Genomic DNA, 25,000 nt, shown 5'->3' on the forward strand with positions numbered 1-25,000 from the left:
ATCTCTCTCCTCCTTTCTTATTTCAGTTTTCTTTCTCTTTTCTTTCGTGAGTTAGCGTGAAAATACTCTCGCCACGATAGCCGGAAATACATCCTCTTTAACGCTTCGGTTGCAGGCCTTCGTCGAGAGTCACGACGTGCCTGCGATTAAAGGCACGTTCTCAGTCAGATGTTCGCGTCACGTTCGATAATTTCTTACCGAGAAAGAGAAGAAGAAGAAGAAGAAGAAGAAGAAGAAGAAGAAGAAGAAGAAGAGAAAGAGTAGGAGGAAGAAGAGGAAGAAGAAGATCGAGAAAAGGGGTCGTGACAAAGATTCGTCGACGTTTAATATCGCGCATCGTTTAAAATCCGGCACATTAATCTTCGGAAATTCGCGGGGATGGCAGAAGAGGTTCTCTCTTTCTCTCTCTCTCTCTCTCTCTCTCTCTCTCTCTCTTTCTCTTTCTCTTTGGTTGGTGACTCCCGACAAAAGTACATTAGTAAGTACTTGATCCTCGTCGGCACTTTGTAGTCCGTCTTTTGGCAAAAGAACGAGAAACTCCTGACGACGCATTCTTTTTATTGTTTTTCTTTTCTATCTTTCTTTCTTTCTTCTTTTTGTTTTTTTATTTATTATCCTTTTTTTTTTTTTTACTTTTATTTTTTATTTACGTACAACTATAAATTACGTAAGATCATACTTAAGATCAAAGAAAATATTTGCTATTTGAAATGCTTAATGGAAATACGATTTTTTCTTTGTTGTTTACCCTTTTTTCTTTTTTTTTTCTTTTTTACTTTTTTTTCCTTTCTTTAAAACGACACAGTAGGTTTTTTTTTTTTTTTATCGAAATACGTATATATGACTACGTCCAATGCAATGACATCTTTCATCAACGTGTACTTAACTCTCTTTCCTCTCAACATTTTCCTTCGTCCTTTAGCTCTTCTCCCTTTGCAAACTGCGAAATGGTAGATACGTACTAACATAGGTGAATGTACATATCTAGATACCTATCGTTTCCGTTCTATCTACGATCGTCTCCGTTGCATACAACATATGATATTCTCTCGTACGTAAACATAGAGAACATTCGATACTTTCGTAACATTGCTATTCGATTTCAAAGGTGATGATACATCGTGAGTCATTGTGAGATTTACTATAGAGAGATTTCATCAGATTCACATTATCAGTTTACTTCCTATATAACTGATCCATATCTTACAAAGTGACTTTACAATACTATTAATATTAAGATAAAGGAAACGTTAATGATAACGAATTAGCGACTATCTTAAAAGTCGTTATACTTAACTCCCAATAGGAATCAGTCATCCTGATAAGGATCACTTGTAAAAAGGAACGACTAAGGTTACTCTTAGAGTTATCTTTCTCTTTTAAAGAAGAAGAACGTTGGCTCTACGAAACGTCGAGTATAAAAAAGGAGAGAAATAAGAGAAAGAAAGAAAGCTTATCTAGTCGGCGCGTGCACTCGCGAAGGGCCGTTTGTCCTCCGTACTTCACTTCCGACCCTTCAGAGTGAAGAGCTCGATACCCGTAGAGAGACCGATGCTTCCCTAAGGACAGGAAAAATATTCATGCCCGTGGGGACGCATCTCGCACGAGAATCTCGCTTTATGTGCATCTTTCCTCCCAACTTCCTCCTCCTTCAGACCCTTCCCTCCCATCCTCTATCCCTCCTCCCCATCCCCATCCCCATCCCTATCCCGTTCGTCCAACCCATCTACCGCACCTCCTTCTTCTCGGTCGCCTCTCTGAAACCTCCTCCCCTTCTCCGTGCACACCGTTACGTCTTACCTCCTATCTTTTTCCCTCAACCCCTTTAGCGATATTTCCTTTTATCGTTCTTATATCTTTCTCTTTCTATTTCTTTCTTTCTTTCTTTCTTTCTTTCTCTCTCTCTCTCTCTCTCTCTCTCTCTCTCTCTCTCTCTCTCTCTATCTCTTTTCGTTTTTCTTTCTCTTTTTCTCTCTCATTTTCCTTTTTTTTCTTTTTTTTGTACACACGTCAAAGACCCTTGTTTCTTCGTGCACGAAGAGACGAAGAAGATGACGTTCCTGCTTTGACAGCTTTGCATAAATTACAAAAGGCTCGACAGAAACTGCTCGAATTCTTCTTAGCCTCCTGAGTAAGAGAAAGAGAGGAAGAGAGAAAGAGAGAGAGAGAGAGAGAGAGAGAGAGAGAGAGAGAGAGAGAGAGAAAGAGAGAAAGAGCGAGAAAAAGATACTGAAGTGATGAGAGAGAAAGAAGTTACGTACGACTCGGAGATAGTTTTTTCCTAGAGATAGTGAGGGGGAATGATGAGGAAAAAGTAGAAGAAAGTGAGAGACGGTAGAAAAATAGAGAGAGAGAGAGAGAGATAGAAAGAAATGAAGAGAAAGAGTGTGGTCGGGATAAAAGAGGAACAAAGGAAGACGAATCCGTAAAAAGATTTATATTATTTGGTGCGCGTAACACCGATGAGAAACTAACGCTATTTTCTCGATAACTTTGTTACATTTCGTTCGTGCAAAGAGCCTTTGTTTTCTATGAAAGTGTGCGCATTGTCAATAAACGAGTCGTCTGTTATTCGTATATTATATACGAAAAGAGAGAGACAGAGTAAAAGAGAGAGAAAGAGAGAGAGAGAGAGAGAGAGAGAGAGAGGGAGAGAGAGAAAGAGAGAAAGAGAAAGAAAAATAGAAAAAATTCTACGTCGTTCCTCGGTACTTTCGCACGTATTTATCGTACGAATCCTTTGAATCAAGTGAAAATCCTATTGAAGAGATTCGATATTAAATCAAACGAAAGATCGATATTGTATATATATATTTATATACGTATATATTTGTATATATATATATATATATGTATAATATACATGTAAATATATGTGTGTGTGTGTGTGTGTGTGTTATAGATTTGAGAAATACGTCCTCATAACATTTTACGAAATATTTTGTCAAAAGGTAGGCTCCATTGGGAATTGAAAACGTTTTTCTAAAGATTTCGATTTGATGTTTGGTATGTATAGTCTGTGGCAGAAGAAGGGTCGCTATACTTTTGACCATCAGTCGAAGGAAATCTATCTAGGATATTATTTACCTTTGTCGAGCGACCTGGCCAGGAGGATTGTCGGCAGGATCAAGAAGACCATGTACCACGATAGCCGGTCCCGCATTCTTGCGAGGTTCCGAGTCCTCCTGGGAAAGGAAACATTGAATTTTCATTATTACTTTATGATTCAGTCGATATTTCTCTTTTTCTATCTCTCTTTTTCTATTTTCCATTTTAATACCGTGAGAGAGATAGAAAGATTTTGCAGCTGTGATGCAAAAATATATATATGTATATATATATATATGTGTGTGTATGTGTCTGTGTATATATATAAGATTGATTCATAAATAAGTGTTGCAATAAAGTAAGGAGTTTATTTCAATAAAACGACACTTGAAAAATGAAGTAACTATTACATTTATCGACACTCTCGTTGCCATCTTACTACTTTTGATTCGATGAATAATTTCGCTATTGAAAAGATTTATACGTTTGTACGTGAATCGTTTTGTAGGTGATATTGTTAACGAGTTTGGTTCGTTCCAATTTTATAATGCATCCAGAATTCGTTTCGTTAATAAACGTTCGATCTCGATACTCTCTACTAATAAAACGTATGAAAAATTACGCTCGTGAGGGAAATATTTTTTGACAAATAAAACAGAAAGAGAGAGAGAACAAAAAAAGGAAGGAAATAATAATTTACGTGACGTTTACGCGACAGGCGGGACTTTTCAAAATGCAAAACAATTCAAAATGCTCGAATGCCGTTGAAGAGAGGAATCGCATAAATCGTCACGCTAAACCGCTTCGTGTCGCGATGTGTTTCCTTGACGATTGAAACTTGCGAATATCATCGAACTTTCCATCATCATGTTTCTATATTAAGGTGCTTTCATCGGCATTAATATTTTTTCGGGTAAACAAAATGACTTTTACGCATTTCTGTCATTCTCTTTATAGATGTGAACGTAGTATGTAAGTACGTTCGTGTATTTATATACGTCTATGTGTTACTATATAATACATGCATATTGAGTATTGTACGATAGTGAAATTTGAAAAACTTCGATAACTATGTTGAGAATACGATATGATTAAAATATTGTTGGACGGATGTTTCTTTTCCCCTACTTGTTTTTTTTTTTCTTGTAAGAATTTTAGAAAACTACGTGAGATCACATGGATATAAATAAATTCATTCAAACTATAAACAAATTCATTCATCAGTCATAAACAGATAATTTCTAATTAAATTCGGACAAGAAACGCTCGTAAATCTATGTGTAAAATTCTATTTTTTTTTCTTTCTCTTTTTTTTTTTTTTTTTTTTTTTAACATTCATATTGAATTATAATGCATTATTAAAAGAAACACTCAATATATCTTTTATTTACGTTGTTTTACCTTCAATTCATTGCGAGTTATTTCACTCACGTAAAGAGAACAGAAGAGTCAAATCAGGCATTGTCGTATCCAGACCAGCGGATCGACGAATTCGTAACGATTAATTCGAATCCAGTGGCACAATATTTGTGATCGCTGGGCAGTTGCGTAAAGCGCAATTATTTGTCAAACAACGCGTGCTGATTAAACCACATGTAGAGGATAAGAGAGAGAAAGAGAGAAAGAAAGAGAGAGAGAGAGAGAGAGAGAGAGAGAGAGAGAGAGGAAGATGGATGGGATGTTAGTGCGATCTATAGAAATGTAGCAAGTGTGTTACGTTTGTTTCTTTTGACATCTGTTGCATATGAATCGATAATTCAATCTTTAAAGTTTCATTCGTTAACGTGCTTTATATTAGCGCGAAATAAAATTGTTATTAATATGAAAAAGTGCAACGAACGATAATGAATTTCTCTTTTGCTTTTTCTATTCCTTGCTTTCTTCTTTTAATTGTTTCTATTTATTTATTTATTTTTTTTTTTCTTTTTTCTTACATCGAGAAAGTAATCGTACGACCATCGTTTCTTTTATAAAATCATCGATAAGATGTCTCCTTTTCTTTCTATTTCTTCTTCTTTTTCTTCTTCTTTTTTTTTTTTTTTTTTTTCTTTTTTACTTCGTTTCTTCGCCAATATTCGTCCTATTTTATTCGAAGAACGAACGAACGAACGAACAAACTTTATGAAGCTCGCTGGAGAACCGATCCGACCGTAAAAGTTGGAAATTTTTCGCATGGAAAAATGCACGGACGAACAAGTAGGAATGATTGTGGCCCGTTAAACGTTCCCCTGAGTGAAATCCTGTTTAATGGAATAATAGATCACTGGTCGGAGCTTAATGCAATGTCAATATTAGAGAATTGAAACAATCAACGTGAACGTCCGGACGACAGCGTGTATACGAGGTGTGATTTTCATCGAATCTTTGTGATCCTTTTATTGTTTCGACTATAGAAAAATTTATCGATTTGTTTGAATATTTGAAAGTTTGTTAAAACGATTAGCTAAATTACATTTTTTTTTTTTTTATGTCTTGCGAAGAGAACGAGTTAGCATCTACGTTTTAAGTTTTCCGCGATTTAAGCTCCTATCTTCATGGTTATTCTTCCTCAAACTTTTCATCGTAGGTCGATTTTCCGTACGAGAAAACGCGCCACTCGAGCTTCTCGTATTATTATTTTCTCTCTCTTTCTCTCTCTCTCTCTCTCTCTCTCTTTTTCTCTCTCTCTTTCTCTCTCTTTCCTTCTTTCTTTCTTACTTTCTTTTTCTTTAACTATTGACAAGATCCGAAGAATGAAGTAAATCGTTACTCATACAAATACGTTTGCAATTTCTTTGCAGTGAAATATTTTTTACTTAATCGGCAAGTGGTACCGTTTACCTAAAGGTTTTCTATCACTGTTTAGTAAACATTTGCTTTTCGCTTTTACGCTTGCTCTTTCGCTAATGGAAGCACCTGCAAATTTCGTTAGAAGAGATTTCTTTGATCCCGTGCTAGTTTCATTCGTGCTCCGATACAGAAATTGTAGAGAAATACAGAGAGAGAGAGAGAGAGAGAGAGAGAGAGAGAGAGAGAGAGAGAGAAAGAGAGAGAGAGAAAGAGAGAGAAAGGTAGGGAAGAAGACTAAATCGAACAGGAAAGAATAAACAAAAGTTGAAAGTGAATGAGGACGGAAAAAAAATTTATCAATGATCTCATCTCGATCAAGTCGAACGATCCAGCCACGATTCGATTCTCAATAGTCTTATGAAAAATTTCAACGACAAAGAGAACTGAAATTAGCACGGTTCATTTAATTTCGTTGATTAGATTTTCCAAGATGATATTTCGTAAAGAACGAAATGAGATATTTTAAGACTCGATCATAAAATCAATTTCATTTTTTAAGAGTTTACAATGGATACGTGCTGGTGCATACGTGCGTTTATGTATACATATATACAACTACGTTATCGTTTATCACGATTTTTCACGTCGGAAGTATTAAAAAAAACTGAACGAAGGACGAGAATGATTGAGGTATGGTTGTTGGAGTTGAAAACTCGGACATTTTTCAGCATGCGCGCGCTTATACTCTCTCTTTTTCTATCTCCCTCTCTTTCTCTACTGCTGTTCGAGGTTGGCCGATATTCGAGCGTGCACTTTAAGAGTTTTTAATCAGCAAACTCGTCTCTCTTTCTCTCTCACTCTCTCCCTTTCTCTCTTCCCCTCTTTCGTTCTCTTCGGGAGAGTTTTTAATCGGTCCTTAAAAGTGGGTTTCTACTTAAGCGAACGAGTTCGAATATCAAGAGCACGAAAGCAGGATAAGAGCATCGGCTCTTTTTCGAGTCCCTCCTCCTTTTTCACCTTCTTTTTTTTCTATTCCTTTTATTTCGTTCCCTATCAAAATCGAACAATTATAGTGATATTGCGATACGATAGATATACAATAATAAAGATTTATTTCTCAAGACTTAATACCAACTTCGTTAATATATTCATAATTGTGTTCGATATCAGCAGAAAATAATTTTTTTTGATTAATAGAAACGGATTAAAAACGTTCAACAATTTATAATTATAAAGGAAATAGTCCGTGGAGAGTACGTGAAAGAAAATATTTGCGGAGTATATAATTATTATTATCATCATCATCATCATCATCATCATCATCATCGTTATCGTCATCAATCCTCTTCTCCTTCCTCATTCTCTTATATATCCTTTTACTTGAAACTCGTAATGCCACTAACGTGATTCGTATCTACATGCAAGGTACCTCCTCGTAACGAGCAGTACGGCCGCGAGCGATAGCGCGCGTTAATTCACGAGACGACGAGCCACGAAGGAGGATGGGACGAAACGAGATATTAAGCGCCATAATTGTGCCTTACGTGGGAGGATGTAGTAGAAACGTGGAGGAGAGTATCTGGGTTCGAGGATCGGCGAGATGCTACGACGTCTGTGAGCATGACAAGAAACGACATGATATATATATATATATCATATATATATATATAGAGAAAGAGAGAAAGAGAGAAAGAGAGAAAGAGAGAAAGAGAGAAAGAGAGAGAGAGAGAAAGAGAGAGAGACAAGCCAGCAAGAGGGTATACACCCTCTCGTGTATCCGCTCGCGCGAAGGATGTAGGGTGGATGCTCTAACGAAGAGATGGGAAAGAGGAACAGAAGTAATCTTATCCTGACTTTAATTCCAGCTCAGAATTGCCTCTAATTACCCTAATTCCAGAAAGCGTACGCGTCGAAGGAGCGGTTGCCTTTCACGAATTCAGGTGATCTTCGAGAGGGCTCGAATGAAAAAGAGGAGGAGGAAAAGAGGAGGATGGTAGAAGAGAAGTGAAGAGAAGAGAAGAGAAGAGAAGAGAAGAGAAGAGAAGAGAAGAGAAGAGAAGAGAAATGGTTAGGTGTAACTCTCATTCGAACGAATATAGGGACGGATAAAACAGTGTTAGGGGAAGAAAGAGCCAATGGTGATGACGGGTATGAGGAAAAACCAAAAGGAGGAGAGAAGGATAGAAGAAGAAAAGGGAAAGAAAGGAGAAAGGGAAGAAGGAAAATACGGAAGGAAAAGCGTTCAGGAATAGCTCGAGATAGCTCGGAGCGATTCTTCAACTAGCTCGCGGCACTAAGTTTGGTAGGGAGGAAAGGTCCGGTAATCGCGACCATCGGGGGGGGGGGAGGGGAAGGGTAAGGATGGAAGTGTAAGAGGGGGGATTCAATAAAGACGAACAAACTTTCCTCGACTAAGATGTCTCCACCCGAGGCTGTTTCCTCGGTTATCGTGACGATTCGACGATTCTAATTATCGCGAATGAACGACGATAACAATACCGACCAATGATTTTCCCTTAGCGAATCATATCTCTTTATTTTCATATTCTTTCGTTATTTCTGAATAAACAAAAGATATCTATTCTTAAGAAGGTGATACCATTTAAAATATTTTATTAAATTTTTTACTCATACGATCGATCATTTTTCGAAATGAATAGAATTTTATCGAATTTTGCTCGGATGAAGTCGTTTTAAAAAGATTTTTATAGCACATGTATTGGAAGTGTTTTTGATCGGTATAGATATCGGGACGAACGTAATTATGTGAGAGGATGGAATTTTTCGATGGAAGAACGACTATTTTTCGATCGGAGGTATGTATTTTCTATTACACTCTGGTAAAGCACTGAGAGTCATCGAGAGAGAGAGAGAGAGAGAGAGAGAGAGAGAGAGAGAGTGAGAGAGAGAGAGAGAGAGAGAGAGAGAAGAAGGAAGAGGATTGCGAAGAAAAAAGATAGAGAGAAAAAGTAAAAAGGGAATGGGAAGGAATTATTTTTCTCCGTTTCTTCGTCCGTCCCGAGGGATCGTTATTCCTCAATTTCGACGAAGCACTCACTCTCTCTCTCTCTCTCTCTCTCTCTCCCTCTTTCCTCCCTCCTTTTTTATTCTACGCCCCTTTGTGTTCGATCCGATTCGGCCTCAATTTTGCGGACGACTCGGTCTTGTACGCAGTGACGGGGTCGCGATCTGAAAAATTATTCTCGATTACGATAATGAGAGGAGGCGAAGTGAAAAAAAAAAGATGGAAGAAGAAAGAAGAGATAGAGAGATGATAGTCGGCGTTGACTCGAATCCGTAGAAATCTAGCGGAAGGCTTCGCCTATAGGATCGACTCATCCCTTCTCATCCTCGTCCTTGCTAACCCTCATTCTCCTCTCATTCTTTCGTCCTTCCTGCCCTCGATTGCACCCTTCCGTCGTTACGCTATTCTACCGTCCGTTGCTTCAGCGTACTAGGACTCGTCCGCCATTTATTTAATTAATTTCACGGTATTCCATTCTTTCTTGAGTCACATGGAGAAGAATTGCTCGTCGTAGTACACAACGAGTAGCGAGACACGAAAGGCTATTAGAGGGTTGAGTATAAACAGAAAGGAAGTAAAAAGAAATGGAAAAAAATATTCTCTATCTCTTTTCTTCTCTTTTATATTGATTTTATTTTATTTCATTTCATTTCATTTTATTTTATTTTAGTTTTTTTTTTCTTTTTTTTTTTTTTTATTTAATTCCTCGGATCTTCGCATTGACGATTTAATCACTATATGTTTTTGTGTTACTCGAATTAAGATCGCTTTAATCTTTTTTCCGTTCTCATTTCGATTATTCAATCGGAATGATTTTAACGTTATTGTATGTAATTTAAATGTATACGTTTATATATTTCCGTTTAGTCTCAGTTCATTTATCGATTCGTCATTTCTTTTTTTTTCTTTTTGTGTTCGACATCCTTGTCAACGATATTTTTTGATTAAATTCTAATAACATCTTTTGTCTATGAACAAAGGAGATTTTCGATCACTTCGTTCATCTTCCATCCTTAATGGTCTCGAAATCCACAAAGTAAAAGGATCTTCAAACATATCTTATATCAGTTTCGTCACTTCACCCACGGAAATTTTATCTTTCATTAAATAGCGACATTTTGATTTGTCATTTAAATAAAATTTTATTGTGATCGTAAAGGAATTATAATTCCTTCGAGGAATTGAATTGACGTGATAAAATAAATTGAAATGTATGAATCGATTTTTAATTGATAAATTAAATTACAAATAAACGATTCATGTGTTGTTTGTCTTAACGATAAATTAACGCCTAAGGAAAGAAAAGAGATAGATAGAACTTCTGTTATAGAGAAGATAGAAAAATAAGTAGAAAAGGTTTCTGTTCGCCGTTTGTTTTTATCAAATTAGTCGCAATAGTTAATTGGAGAGTGTTCGGTTTGCTGCTTCTGCAGAAAGTATATCACTTACTTGACGACGAGAGACGATTTAGTTTTTCGATTGCATTAAAACACTTTGACGATTCGTTCTAATGGAAATTGGATATGCGCGTAAATGCTAACGACGAAAGATAACTTTTTGCTTTATTTTTTCTATTTTTTTCTTTTTGTTTTTCATTTAGAATATATGCCCTCCCCCCCTTTTTTTTCCTTTACAAGATCATCTTACAGGATCGATGCGTTTTTAGCTTTTTCAAGCGTATTGTAAATGGATCTCATTCATTGTCAACATTCTCAACATTTCCAATAATAAATAAAATATTGATGTGACTGACATTTAAAGTAATAAATATTGTATCTGATGTATACGTATTATAAAGAGAATTATGATTACAATAGATGTTTTTAATAATGTATTTTACTATGAAAGAGGATTTGATAGAAAAAAAAAAAAAAAAATTATATAAATCTTTCTGATTATTTTTATATACTTAGATTATTTCTCATGAGCTATGCTCATATGTTATAGGTATATTTAAGGTTTGCAAGTTTAAATTTAATCAATTTCGAAGACTCAAAATCTCGAGAAGAAAATAATACTTTGAAATAAATATTATTTATTCATCATATAAATATTATATATCGACTAAATTGTGATATTCTTATCTTTATCGTAATATTCTTGTGAATGTTTTATCTATGGGAATATCAATCAATCGAAGATCATTTCGGATATGTACGACGTCTTATTCACGCTATCTCGTGTCTTTCACGATCGTCGATTACGTGATACGAGGATATTATGGAAACACCCGACGGCTTTGCAAGATGTTCGCATACGCGGCACGTATTTACATGTTGAATTTACATGAACGTGTCGAATACCTTTGCTCCGTTCGGACAAAGGCAAACATTCCAAAACACGTGTATCCGATAGCGCGGTACGATAATAACGTATCGAATACCACGGACAAAGTTAAATGCAGGGCATGCGAAAATGGAATTTATGATGCTTCCTACGCTCTGAGTTTATCAACGAGGTGTTTGAAGTGTTGTTCATGGAAAGAGCAGCATGTGTTTACGTACACGTGTAAATTGGTTTTATATATATATATATATATATATATATATATATATATATATATATATGAATGTGTTTGTATGGTAAAAAGCAATAATGCCGTGTGCCTTTGTACATATTTAATTGTTTTTATTTATTCCCATAATAATCTTTTAATTGAGAACAATAAGAGAAATTTATGTTATTGGAGTATAATTTGTTTTTTCTTTTCTTTTCATTATCTTTTTTTTTTTTTTTTCTTAACATAAAATAAATTAAGAACCATACTATTCCTATAATATCTGACATTATTCTTGGTTAGGTAATTAAATTCCTAACAAAGATAATATATAATAGTCTTTGTTAATCGTATTCCTAACAGAAGCTATTATCGTTTTTCACTATTCATCCATACATATATGTACGTAGGTATATATATTTAGGAAAAGGATTAGCGTATGCAGGTGCATATAAATTGTTCCACCGGACGTAACGGGTTCCGATTTTCGAGAAACCGTAATGAACGATCATTCACGATCATCCCTGAAACGTTTGAAACAAGTGACGCATTATTCGAAACTATGAGTTGTTCGAAGCAAGCAAATAATTGTGTTCTCTTTCCCTAAACGGTGTTTACCACAAATGAACGATTTTTGGTAATACTTACTTGCTAACTCATAATTACACTTGACTCTCAATCTCTCTCTCTCTCTCTCTCTTTCTCTCTCTATTAGAAATAGTAGTAGTAGTAGTAGTATTATGTAGCAATTTCAACTTTGCACAAGAAACATTACATTATTTTTTGACTGCCACAAAAATTGTTCAATTTTCTGAACTTTCGCCATTCCTGAAGTTTTTCGACTCGTTAGTTTTCTTTTAGTTTTATCATTTCAATCATATTTTTTTCAATTTTGAATTTATAGGCTTATCGTCTTGTCAGGAGTGCTTTGATGGAGGAAATCGATAATGAAAAAACGAATGTTTAATTAGAATATCTTTTTAATGAGCATCGCTCATTACTCAAATGTATTCACGGTACATGTATATATATTTCCTTATATATATATATATATATATATATATATATATATATATATATATATATAAAGAAATTTTGACTATCCATTAAAAGTATTACTGATTTGTGAAGCGAATTGAAATAAATTTCAATTATCTTTCCTTTATCTATTTTGGCTTTTATGCTTATGCATCGTTAGATTTTCTATTGCGTAAATTCAAAATTATTTTAATTTCGTAATAAGAAAACGTTCGAGATTTTTTTGTCTAGATCTTACTTTATTCTGTGCTCCACGAATCATTCAAAATTCTAGTTTCTTTCGAAAGGGAATTCATAAGAGATGTAAATTAAAATTACTCTTGTGATTAACTAAAGATGAAAAGAGAGAGAGAGAGAGAGAGAGAGAGAGAGAGAGAGAGAGAAAGAAAGAGATAAAAAAGAAAATAACAAGCAATAATAATTATTTAAAGTTACGAGCTACTAATGAAATTAAAGTTAATTACAAAACAAGATAAACTGAGTATAATTGAGAACAATTCTAAAATAAAGTTAAACAAAGAAACATAATTAAAAATAATAGTATAAAGAGAGATAAAGAGTGAGAGAGAGAGAGAGAGAGAGAGAGAGGGAGAGAGGGGAGGGGAGAAAGAGCAATAAATAACGAAACATAATTTTACATTGCTATCGTTGTCCGTATAAAACGAGATCGCTCGATTTTCTTTGCTCATTCTCGTTATCGGTTTGCATTTAAAGCGACTCGCATAATAACAGTTATCCAGAAACGTCGTTGCATATCATTAATTGCATTGCTGATTAATTATATATAGAAGGCTGCTGCTCATAAAACATGGCGAATTAGAGAATTTCGACGAAATCAGCTGAGTGGAATCGTAAATATCGTGAGTCGATTTAAAACGAACTATGGGTACAACTGTTTAAATATATACAAACACACATGTGCGCGCGCACATACATACATATATATATATATATATATATATATATATAACTGTGGAAAATTTATAATTTACAAATATGAATGCAGTCACCGAGAGGTAGTCGTAATGCGTGCGTTAATGTGCGTTGATTCGTCGATAAGCTTGGAATGAATTTTATGATTTGTAGGTATGTAAATTCCGTGCGAAAGAGAAACGTTTTTGTTCGATAACGTTTACTTTTTGTATTAATACGTACGTTGGCGGACCATAGGGAAAATATAACAAAGGGTGGTGACTATTTTTCCGATACACGTAACAAAATTGTGTATCGATATAAAACTCTCTTTCTCTTTCTTCCCTTTTCCTGTTTTGCCCCCACTTTTCTTTTTTTCTCTTTCACTCTTAAAAATAACTTCTCGTCATCGGGCAACAATGTTCACATTGCCCAACGAATTTCTCGCGTCGTTTAAATGATCAATCGGCTTTCGGGAAGTCGTCGTTTCCAATTTCGTTCGTGGATGCGCGTGTCACCGCAGCGTGTACTCAGCAATACGGAGGAGGGAATCGATGAAGAAATCAGGTCAATAAAAATTCCCATGTCCGTCTGGAATATCTGACATTAAAATACACGCGATAACCGGTTCTTAAAACCGGTTATATAGTGGGATAGAACGAATAAAGTAAATTTGACAGGGACATGAATTCGATTTTTGCCCAATGTATTTTCAAATGACCACTGGCAGCCACGATTAAAACAGATGTGTACGTAGATACATACGGGCACGTTCGCGTGAACGTACCACGTCGGATTTAGTAATGAAACGAATCTCGATAAAGCCATTCGTTAGTCGTTCTCTCGTTCATAGTTTTTTTCCTTTTTTTTTTTCTCCCTTTTTTGTTTCTTTTTTCTTTTCTCTCTTTCCTTTTTTTTTTCTTTTTTTTTTTTTTTTTTTTTTTTATCTTTTAAAAGCTTCTATAGTGTTTTTTACTCGTTGGAAACGAAAGAAGAAAACATGAAAGAGAGAGAGAGAGAGAGAGAGAGAGAGGAGTAAAGTGAAGAAAAAAAAATATATCATCGATTCAGGTTTGGCGTTGGAGCGTAGGCGAGACACACGCGCGCATTGTTAAAGCGATATGCGCATCCGAGAGAATTGCGCTCCGTTTTACTCGCTTTACTCGCGGCGCCTGTAACTATCGCGAGCAGCTTGGTTTACAGGGTATGTGCAGTCTGATGGTACATATATACATACATTGGAGAGCGGTGGTGCAAGCCAGGCTCGAAGGCACAAAAGGTCGTTGCCGGTGGTGTCGCGAACAGAGAAAAAAGCCGTGCGAGCGTGCTCCCGAGCGGTCATGAACACACACATAGAGACATATATACATATACACACACACACATATATATATATATACACACACGCATACATATAAAAACGTGAGACGTGTAAGTACGATACACAAGGAAAAAGGGAGAAAAAGTGAGAGGCAAAGAGGTAACAATAGAGATACGAGAGCACGAAGGTGAAAATACGTGAGAGTGAGTAATAAAAGTCGACTCGGCACACTTTTCCCATACGACTTTTTTCTTCCTCCACCCTAACTCCTCCGCCCTCACCCCCGTCCCCTCTCATCGCCATGAGGATCTTTTCCCCTTCTTATAATTCCCATCTTGGAAGGACTATCTTTTTCTCTTCCTTCTCTCCTATTTCTTTTTCTGGTTTTTTCTTTTTTTTTTTTTTTTTTTTTTTTTATTCTTTTAGTTTCATTCCATCTTCTCAAGCCACACACAATTCTCGTCCATTGAATGTACGGCAAAGGAACCGGCACGTGCGTCTAACTGACATACACGTAAAAACATACTCGATCGTTCTTTTATGCGTACGACTTTAACCTTTAGTGATCTTCAAGTGAGAAGTTTTCTTTCATGATTGATCGTCAATCGTTTGGTACGTGCGTTTTAGTTTTGCCGAAAAAAAAAAGAAAAAAATCTAATTTCGAGCCGAGACAATAGGGCTTTTTTTTTTCTTATTTGTTGTTTTTCGTTTTTTCTTTCCGTTCTTTTCTTTTCGTTTTGTTTTGTTTTGTTTTTGTTTTGTTTTCTTCTTTCGTCAGAACTCGTGGCAATTTTTAGTTTACAATTAGGGTAATGAAATAAATGTATACATTTTGAAGGGAATTGCTTTGCGAGGAATATTTCCAAGTTTCTCGTTTAAAAGCTTTCATTTTGACATTTCTAGTACGGGGATGTATGCTAGTAAAATCCTCGGTTGTAATGACGTCATAAGCTATGTATCCATGTATCCACGGACGAGCGTGACCTTTCGACGCTCGAACCTCGGAGCTTTTTCGTTCGTAACGCATTCCTAAATGCGATTTGTCTGATTGTAATTGCACTGACGGCTCTTTCGAACTTTCAATTAAGAATCCTGAAGTAATATCAGTTGCGTTCACGTGCTTCTAGCGCGAGTAATATTTGGCAAATATTCACAATTTTGTGGACGTAAAAATCGAAATGCAGAGAAAAGGGAGGAAGAGAGAGAAAGAGAAAGAGAAAGAGAAAGAGAGAGAGAGAGAGAGAGAGAGGAGAGGACAAAAGTGGGCCAAACGAGTTGGAATTTAATTTTACGCTTTATTACACGTTTCTCTATAATTACACATATACATACACACACACACACACACATACACAAGTGGGAGTTGTATATAACTGCATCTGATATTAGCTTTCTCTCTTTCTTTATCTCTCTCTCTCCCTCTCTCTCTCTCTCTCTCTTTCTCTCTCTCTCTCTCTCTATCTTTATCTATCTATTTATCTTTTTGTCTTTCAGTCTTTTGTTGTCTTTTATTTTAATTTTTATATTTTTCCCCATATGTTCTCTGAAATGTTGCTTCATGTACCAATTTTTCTTATTACTTCATCTTTTATTTATTCTACATTTTTATATATTTCTTTATATTTCAATTATTTCCTTTCATTATCATTTATAATATTTCTTATTTATATATTCTAAATATATTCCATGCTATTCTATTTTATTCTTTCAATATCATTCATTTCTATTTTATTTTATCTATCTTCCTATCGTTTGTTATTATTCGTTGAACTATTCATTGTTCTCTATCTATGAAAAAAACAAGACAAAAATCTGTTTCATCTGTTTCGAAGAAAAGGAAGAAAAAGAAAGAAAAAAAAGAAAAAAAAAGAAAAAGAAAAAGAAAAATAAAACCTCGTAAAGGAAAAAAATGAAGTACGTCGAAGTTTTCAGAAGTTATTTTTTAAATTTGTGGCACACACCGTGTCAAGAGTATGAGTAGGAGTATCCTATTCTGCGACATGGATAACCGAACGAACTCTTGGATTATTTTTTTCTTCACATCGTATATCACGAAGAATTTTTCTTCCTTAAAGCACGAATAATCCTTTGAAGGATTTATTTTCTTCTCCGCGGGCGTAATTCCGCCGCGCGACGCTTTCCCACCAGTCGAGTAAAAAAAAAAAAAAGAAAAAGAAAAAGAGAAAAGAAAAAAGAAAAAAGAAAAAAGAAAAAGAGAAAGCAGACAGTGGTTATACGAGAACTCGCGATTGCATCGCGTGATAAACGATGTTCTTCGGGAGAGCTTCGAGCGAGCAAGTGAGAGAAAGAGAAAGAGAAAGAGAAAAAAAAGGGCAGATTCTGTGCGACCGCATCCAAGAATCGAATTCATACGTTTTTTACAGTCGCCTTTGGAAAAAATGTATATCTATAAGAGATTAGAATTCTCTGTGGATTGGTTTACATGAGACAAAAATATATTTAGAATGACGTTTATTGAAAAATTGTTGTCCTATATTCTTTTCTTTTTTTTTTTTTTCTTTTCTTTTCTTTTCTTTTCTTTTCTTTTTTCTCTTTTTTTTTCTTTTTTTTTTTTTTGACTTTTAATAACAAACGATGAAAATCTCGCAACGATTTGCCAAAATTAATATCGTTTTCTTTTTTTTTTTTTTTTCATATTCATGATTAGAGGATTGGTTTTTTTTTTCTTTTTTTTTATATCTTCAATGAAATATCATTGAACAAGTACGATATGTATTTAATTACTATTAAAAATGTTTATTTGCTTATAACAACTTTTGATGAATATTCTTTCACGATTCTTATTTAAATTACCCGATATGAAACATTTTCTTCTATTTTATCGGACATAACAGCGAAATCGATGAAAGAAGATGAAGAAGAGAACGATAAAAAAAAAAGAAAAAGAACAAATAACGTCGAACGAGATAACTTCTCTTTTGTATTCCAAATATACGTCCACGATATCGCTGGCATGTCTCTATTGGTGGTAAATATTGAATCTTACTGATCATCCTGTACAATTACGACGAGATGATGTGAATTTGCATCTCCCTTCCTCCTGCACCTCCCTCCCCCCCCCACCACCATTATGTTAATATCAAGCCTCCCTGAATAATTCAGCGTTCCAAATGCATGCATTTCGTGACGTGGAGAATAGAATAAAGAGCAAAAGATGTGGTTAATTTGTTAATATTCTTCATCACTTCAGGTGGACGAAATATGCTCGTTTTTCTATTAAAATGAACTTTGATCTTCAACGGATTAGAAATGAAATGTATTCTCCGAGGATGAATCATTAATTATTATTCGTTAGGTATTATTAATATCATTTTCGTCATTATAATAATAACATTATTATCATTGTTATTGCTGTTGTTGTTGTCGCTGCTGTAATTATTATTATTATTGTTATTATAATTATTGTTATTATTATTATGAATTATGAAACGTTAGAAATATTTGATCGATAGAACGAAGATAGAAATGATTCAGATATCATCAATATTTTCTCGGGAAGTAAAATATGTATATTGTATGTGATTCAAACCATCGTGGAATATCATTTTCCATTGAATTTCAATGTGTTGAGAGAGAGAGAGAGAGAGAGAGAGAGAGAAGGATAGATAGTGAGAATATAGTTACGGTAACGCATATGCTTGTATCTTATTGATTCATGTCAATATAACGTGAACATAGAGAGGCACATTAGTTGTATGTATACATAAACGCAAAGCTTTTCTCTCTCATAGTCATATTCACATTTACGTTCATCTCTTCACACTTATGTGTGTATATATATATATATATATATATATATATATATATATATATATATATATATATAGGTTATAACGCATAATGCATTAGTACGCGAAACTCTGAACCGATTGGTTAGTTACAATAGATAAGGCCAAGCTAGCCTGCAAATGCACATCGACAAAATAGGCGTAGTTGGTGCATACGCGCCTTGGCACGTTGTTAATGGAAAGCTTTACGCCATACCGGAATCAATAAATTGTAGGTGGAAAGGGAAAGGAAATGGATAGATCGTAAAATGTTCTTCTCTATCTCCCAAGATATTTCTCGTGTTAGACCTATGATGCGACACGATAAAGATCACTGGTTCGCGACCTTTTTTTCTGAATGAATCCTGGTACGAATGAAGAGCTTTGTTTACAGGTCAGATGTCTTCATATATGTATATACATACACACACAGAGCTTTTCTTTTTTCATATCTATAAATGACGTATTTGTAAATACGTTGAACTGTAAATTTGTACTCTCTATAATCGATTGCCATTGACGTCATTAAAAATATTCTATTTATATCTCTGATTTTTCGAATTCTATAAAGAATTCATAAGATATTATGCATATCATACAAACATTTTATATTTTCTATATTATTTTATATTTTATACCTATAGATATATACGTAATATATATATATATTTTTTTTATGTATATTTCTATATATATTATATATATTTCATTATTATCGTTTGAATTCTTCTCAATTGGCATTTCTTTTGATTTAAGTTTATCAAGAAATCTGATGGTTTTTAACACTTGATTGAGAGGATTCTTACGCGTATCGTGTTGCTAGTTCGTGAAATATGCAGAAGCTAGTGCAAAAGACACTTTAAGATGCTTTCAAAGGGAAAGCTTACCATCGCCGAGAACGTAATGCAATGTTGCACTGAGATAGAGAGATAAAAATAAAGGGAGAAAGACGGATAGTTTTAGATGGTGCAACTAATAAGAAATTCTGAATCCGTTGCCGCGACTTTGCTGCTAATAACTTAGCTTCCATTAAGAGTAATTTGGTTTGATGGTCTCGCAAGGATGAATTAATCGATCTAAACGACCTCACGGATTTCATGATAACTCCGTTTCAAGTACGAACTTCGATCTTTGTCGATTACGTTTGATTATCGACTATGAGATGGATTAAGTGTCTCAATGAATTGAGAAGTTTAATCCTTTGACTCGAAGAGTCAGTGGCTTAAGAGACAATATTTTTTTTATCTTTTTTTATTTTTTTTCCTGTCATTTCCTTCATTAAATCTGATAATTTAGATTATAGAACCGATATAATACTTATTCATGAACGATACAGAATGTCATACTTTGATGTCCTTCTTCTTTTTTTTTCCGCTCCCTTTTTTTAGAATCCTTGAGAGTTTTTTTTTTTATCTTTTTTTTTTTTTAAGAGCGTTCGAACTGTTGAAGAAAAAAGGGAGAAGTTTTATGTTAAAGCTAGTGGTATCCCGTTGAAAGGGCATAAAATGGAAAGACGATCCAGCCTCGACACTTTGCCTTTATCCCCATACCCCACTTCCTTCCATCCGGCGTAATCGCAAAGCACTGTAACCGATCGTCGCTTTTCCTTCGCGAACGTCCTGGACATCGGTCGAAGACATACACGTACGAGCACGTACAGATTCGCATACATTCTCAGGGTCGTTTAACCATGCGCAGTCACGCGCGATACAACCGCTGTTCCATCGATATAGCTTGCTTCCAATGTTCACCCTTATTCTCCTCTCCACGGTGAAACGTACGGAAGCGTACCGTGTACGAAGATTTAGATAGCTAGCATGCACACACACACACACACACATACATACACACGAATATATATATACATACATATATATATATGTATACTCATACAATATATATGTATATATATATATATGTATACTCATACAATATATATGTATACATATATATATATACATAAACATTCATATACATACGCACATACACGTGAAAACGCAGAGAGAAGATGAGAGAGAGAGAGAGAAAGAGAGGGAGAGAGAGGAGGAGGAGGAGGAGGAGAGATAAAACGTACACGTTCGAAGAGGAAAAAGCAAGAGACGAGCTGTTAGATACGATTTTAACCGTAATCCTCCAACGCAGACCGTTATCGTCGATGCTGAATATAACGATCACCGTGAGTCCTGGTGATTTTCTACGTGCTGTGCTGTTGGATATCGTCAGAGACCAAGAGTTACATCTTTCTTTCGCCAGTTATCTTTCGAATTTTCAACTTTAGCATTCTAGTCTTTCTCAGTAACGCGAAAACATAGAATTCGATAAATACGATGAAAAGTAATACAGTTGTTGCGATAAATTTCGACGATTACGATGCGATATCGTAGGAAGGAAAACTGAAATGATTATTTTCGATAATAAAGAATATCGTAGGAAGGAGAATTCCTTCGAGATAACGTTATATAATAGATATCGTAGATATCAAGAAATTTTTGATTCGTTGCAGAAAGAGATCAAGAAAAGAGATAAGAAAGAGTTGTTGCTTCGAAAGAATTTATTAAAAACTCGAGTGGTTCTATTCTTTGGGTTGTATTGGTAGATAAAATGGGAAGATTCGGGAGGAGGCGAAGGAATGGAGAAAAGAAGGTGTACATTTGTCGAGAAGAATTATTTTTATGTTGTGATACCTCGCGCCATCGTGCCACGCGACGAAAACTTTCACGAACCGTGGAAAAGTTTCCGGCTACCTTAAACTCACTAAAGGCGGTCGTTCACTTTCTCTCTCTCTCTCTCTCTCTCTCTCTCTCTCTTTCTTTTTGCACATATACGTATATATATATATATATATATTTTTCTTTTCTTTCCTTCCTTTCGTGTGTCACGAAGGTTAATTTATGACATGCACGTGTGGCACAAGTCGCGATAACGTCGCGATTAAACGAGGGTGAACGAATCGTGTGGGACTTTCGTGCTTACAACTACGTACGTATGTACGTACGTGTTACGTCTCTTCGTAAAGAGATCTTCCGGTATAAACAAACAATGAATTACGATAAATGTTTGTAAAGAAATTTCATCGGGTTTTCTATCAAGGATAGAATTAATCGTCGTACCCTTAATATTCGTATTTTATTTGTTTAATTATTGACCGTCCTTATTTCATTCCTTCATAGAGTTCCACGAGCTGTCCACATTACATCGATGTATATTAAGATCGTCGGATAAATCTTATTTGATCGCATTCGCATTCTTTCATTTTCATGCACACATCCTTTTAGATCTTTATCTTTATGTTTTTATATTGTCATTTCAAGTAAATGTTCTTCTTTAATAACACCAAAACGTTGATCCTTCGAAAGATACTAGAATTTAATATCCTTCGTAGTATAATTTTACAGGACGGGAGGGAGGGGGGAGGGGCGGTTTATAATAATATACGCAAATACATAAGCGAAGGATAGATACGCATTTATATTTACCGAGCGATGCAACGCTTTCTCGAACAAGGGAACGTTCGTTAGAACGTTCATTGCGATTAATTTCCTTTATTACTCTCTTCCTCATTCTGACTGATGGATCAATATGAGTTATTTGTTCACGGAAATTCGACGAACTATTAAGTACGAGGTCGTTTAACGGGAAACTTTATAAGGGTGAATATTTCCAACGATGCAATTGTGTAATGATATAAATTGTGCTTTATAAAAATAATTAAAAGAAAATTGAAAAATTTCATTTTGCCCAAGATTTTCTCATAAAAACAGGCTTTCCTTGTGAGTGATATATACGAAAAAAAAAAAAAAAAAAAGAAAAAAAGAAATTCTCCGAAATAAAAACTTACATTAGTTATATCATGATATTTATTATATATTCAGCAAGAATAATCACGTACATTATTAACTCCAAAATCAACGAACGCATTATAATTAACCTTTTATTTACAAAAAGTAGTGATTCGTTGTATAGCTGTGTGCATTAAATCTTTCATTAATCTATCATTATGTTTTCTCATGTTGTGTATTTCGAAGTTATCGATGCGTTACGTATATACGTAATATAAACAATCGAGAATTTACGTTTACGTAAAATCCTATGATTTCGAGAATGTATACCGTACGCAATTTCTAAAATATTATATTTATCGTTCTAACGTTGTGGTTAATCGAGCTATAATAACAATATATTATTTTAATAGACGTACTTTTTTTTGCTCTCGTATTCTGATTTTAAGTAATATAATGAATTACTAATTATAAGCCTTTTTTAATAGGAAATTGGATACCTTTAATATCCAATTCCAGAATCACAACGTTGTAATAGTTATTCGAATGTAATAATATAGTATTTCACGATTGATGACGAAATAATGACATATAAGAAGAATACGATAGTTACATACAATACATACATAGTGTAGGCAGCTGACTGGCTGGCATGGTAGCCGCTAAACGTCCAATAAGCAAATTGCGGTTCGTATAATGAAGCGAGGATAGCAGTTATTAACGAACGGTCGTATTCAGCAACGTCGGCCTCTCATCGTAATTATCTGCCGCGTGATAATTTGTCCTTTCATCGAAAACGAGCTGAAACGTCGTCGCTACGAGCGCGTCACGAAAAGCTCGTTGCCTGTACCGTTAACATTTTGTGGGTTTCTCTGGTCTAACACCCTCCTCTCTTCTCTCTCTCTCTCTCTCTCTCTCTCTCTCTATTTTTTTCCCTCTTCAACCATACTTCCACTTCGCAGTAATAACGCCATGCTTTTTTTTTTTTTTTTTTTTTTTTTTTCAGGAAACAAGGCATGCTAAAAGTTCCAATTCGTTCGTTCGGTCGTTTTCGTGAAACGGCGTAGTATTACCGAGTGTAATCCTTGCTAATCCCGCGTGGAAAGTGTGCTCTAAAAGCGTGCTTCACTATAGGAATACAGTGACCCGGTACTTCGATAGGTACCTATCTTTTTTCTCTTTCTCTCTTTATTCCTCCTTCCCTCCCCTCCCCCTCCTTCTCTCTCTCTCTCTCTCTCTCTCTTTCTCTCTTTTTTTCTACCCTTTTGGTGTATCTGGGAATGCAAGAACACAGCAACAATACTAGTTCCAATCAGAGCGTCAGTCTTTAAATACTCTTTCTTGTTGGTTATTTCTTTTTTTTTTTTTGCGTACGACTCGTTTAAGTGGCGCCAACGTTCGTCGGTGATAAATCGCAGAGAGGCAAAGAGGGATAGAGAGAGAGAGAGAGAGAGAGAGAGAGAGAGAGAGAGAGAGAGAGAGATCGAAAGAAAGGTTTGGAGGTAAATCGTAGTCGTTAGAAAAGAAATTCCTCGTCTTTCGAAGAGAATTGAAGCTTAAAGGCCTCGCCTTTGCGAGATACATCCAGCTTAGTGTGAGCTTCTTTTTAATTCGGCCCTTCGTCCATTCCTCTGCTTTGATTTTGACGTGATTTCTTCAGTCGATATAAGGAATTCCTCGTTATCTTTTTGTGGGAACACCTGAGCCAAAAAGAAGAAAAAGAAGAAGAAGAAAAAGAAGAAGAAAAAGAAGAAGAAGATGAAGAAGAAGAAGAAGAAGAAGAAGATGATGAAGAAGAAGAAGGAGAAGAGAAGAAGAAGAAGGGTCGAATGCTTTTCTAACGTTTGATGATCAACTCCGAACTATTCGAGAATTTCTATGGATAAATCGTCGAGAAGCTATCATCATCCCTTGGCCTCACGTTCCTTTTCTTTTCATCCCTCGGTCTTCTCATATTCATTCTCGCGTAAACTCGTTGGGATATATTTAAAAATGTTTGCATAATCTCCATATTAGGTGATTTTCTTCTATGCACTATTTTCTTTCTCTTTCTCTCTCTCTCTCTCTTTCTTTCTCTCTCTCTCTCTCTCTCTCTCTCTTTCTCTCTTTCTCTTTCTCGCACTTTTACCTTATAAGAGGTTTCTTCTTCTCGATGCAAGATATAAGAGAATTAAAATTCCATTAGCAACGGTCTTCAAAGGTATTTATCGCCGAACGACAGGTACAAACAGAGTCAAGTGCAGTTCAAACTGCGATTTGTGAATGCACGGAACCGGTTCTCTTGCGGAGAAGACGGATCGAGTAGACAGACGTTTCTCGCTTTTCAAGTCTCTTTGTTCTCTTTTTTCTCTTTTGCTTTTTCTTCTCATCCATCTGCCTCCTTTATTAAAGAGATGCCATGGATTTTTACATGACAGTGAAGGGCTCTCGAGCTTATTTCAAAGTCTATGGAAAAGGGAACTTTTCTCTTTCTACTTCAATTTTTCTCTTTCTATCCATCTATCTCTCGCGAGTGGGATCATCGACGTTTTGTCGTCTAAACACCGGCCTCCCGAATTTATTCATGAGATATAGGCACCGATATAAATCTTGTGGCGGGTTGGCTTTCGAAATTATGATCGATACGTCCCGCATACGACGCGAGGCTTTTGAAAAAAAAAAAGAATGACAGAATAAAAGAAAGCCGTATATATATATATATATATATATATATATATATATATATATATATATATATCCGTATACATAGAAAGAGAGAAAGAGATAGAGTGAGAGAGAGAGAGAGAGAGAGAGAGAGAGAGAGTAAGAGAGAGAGTGAGAAAG

General features: G+C 35.2%; 1 protein-coding gene across 7 annotated transcripts in view; it reads right to left on the bottom strand.

Moving 5' to 3' along the window:
- Nucleotides 1-25,000, bottom strand: part of dpr12 (defective proboscis extension response 12) — a 193,429-nt gene that overhangs the window by 75,232 nt on the left and 93,197 nt on the right. For all 7 annotated transcript variants that reach the window (XM_035861578.2, XM_035861579.2, XM_035861575.2 and 4 more), the window contains one exon: nt 3,088-3,185. In XM_035861578.2, coding sequence (XP_035717471.1) covers nt 3,088-3,163 — 76 coding nt within the window. In that variant the 5' untranslated portion in view covers nt 3,164-3,185. The remainder of the gene's footprint in view (nt 1-3,087; nt 3,186-25,000) is intronic.

Source organism: Vespa mandarinia, chromosome 2, assembly GCF_050613455.1.
Source record: "Vespa mandarinia isolate Hongniang chromosome 2, ASM5061345v1, whole genome shotgun sequence".
Taxonomy (NCBI): domain Eukaryota; kingdom Metazoa; phylum Arthropoda; class Insecta; order Hymenoptera; family Vespidae; genus Vespa; species Vespa mandarinia.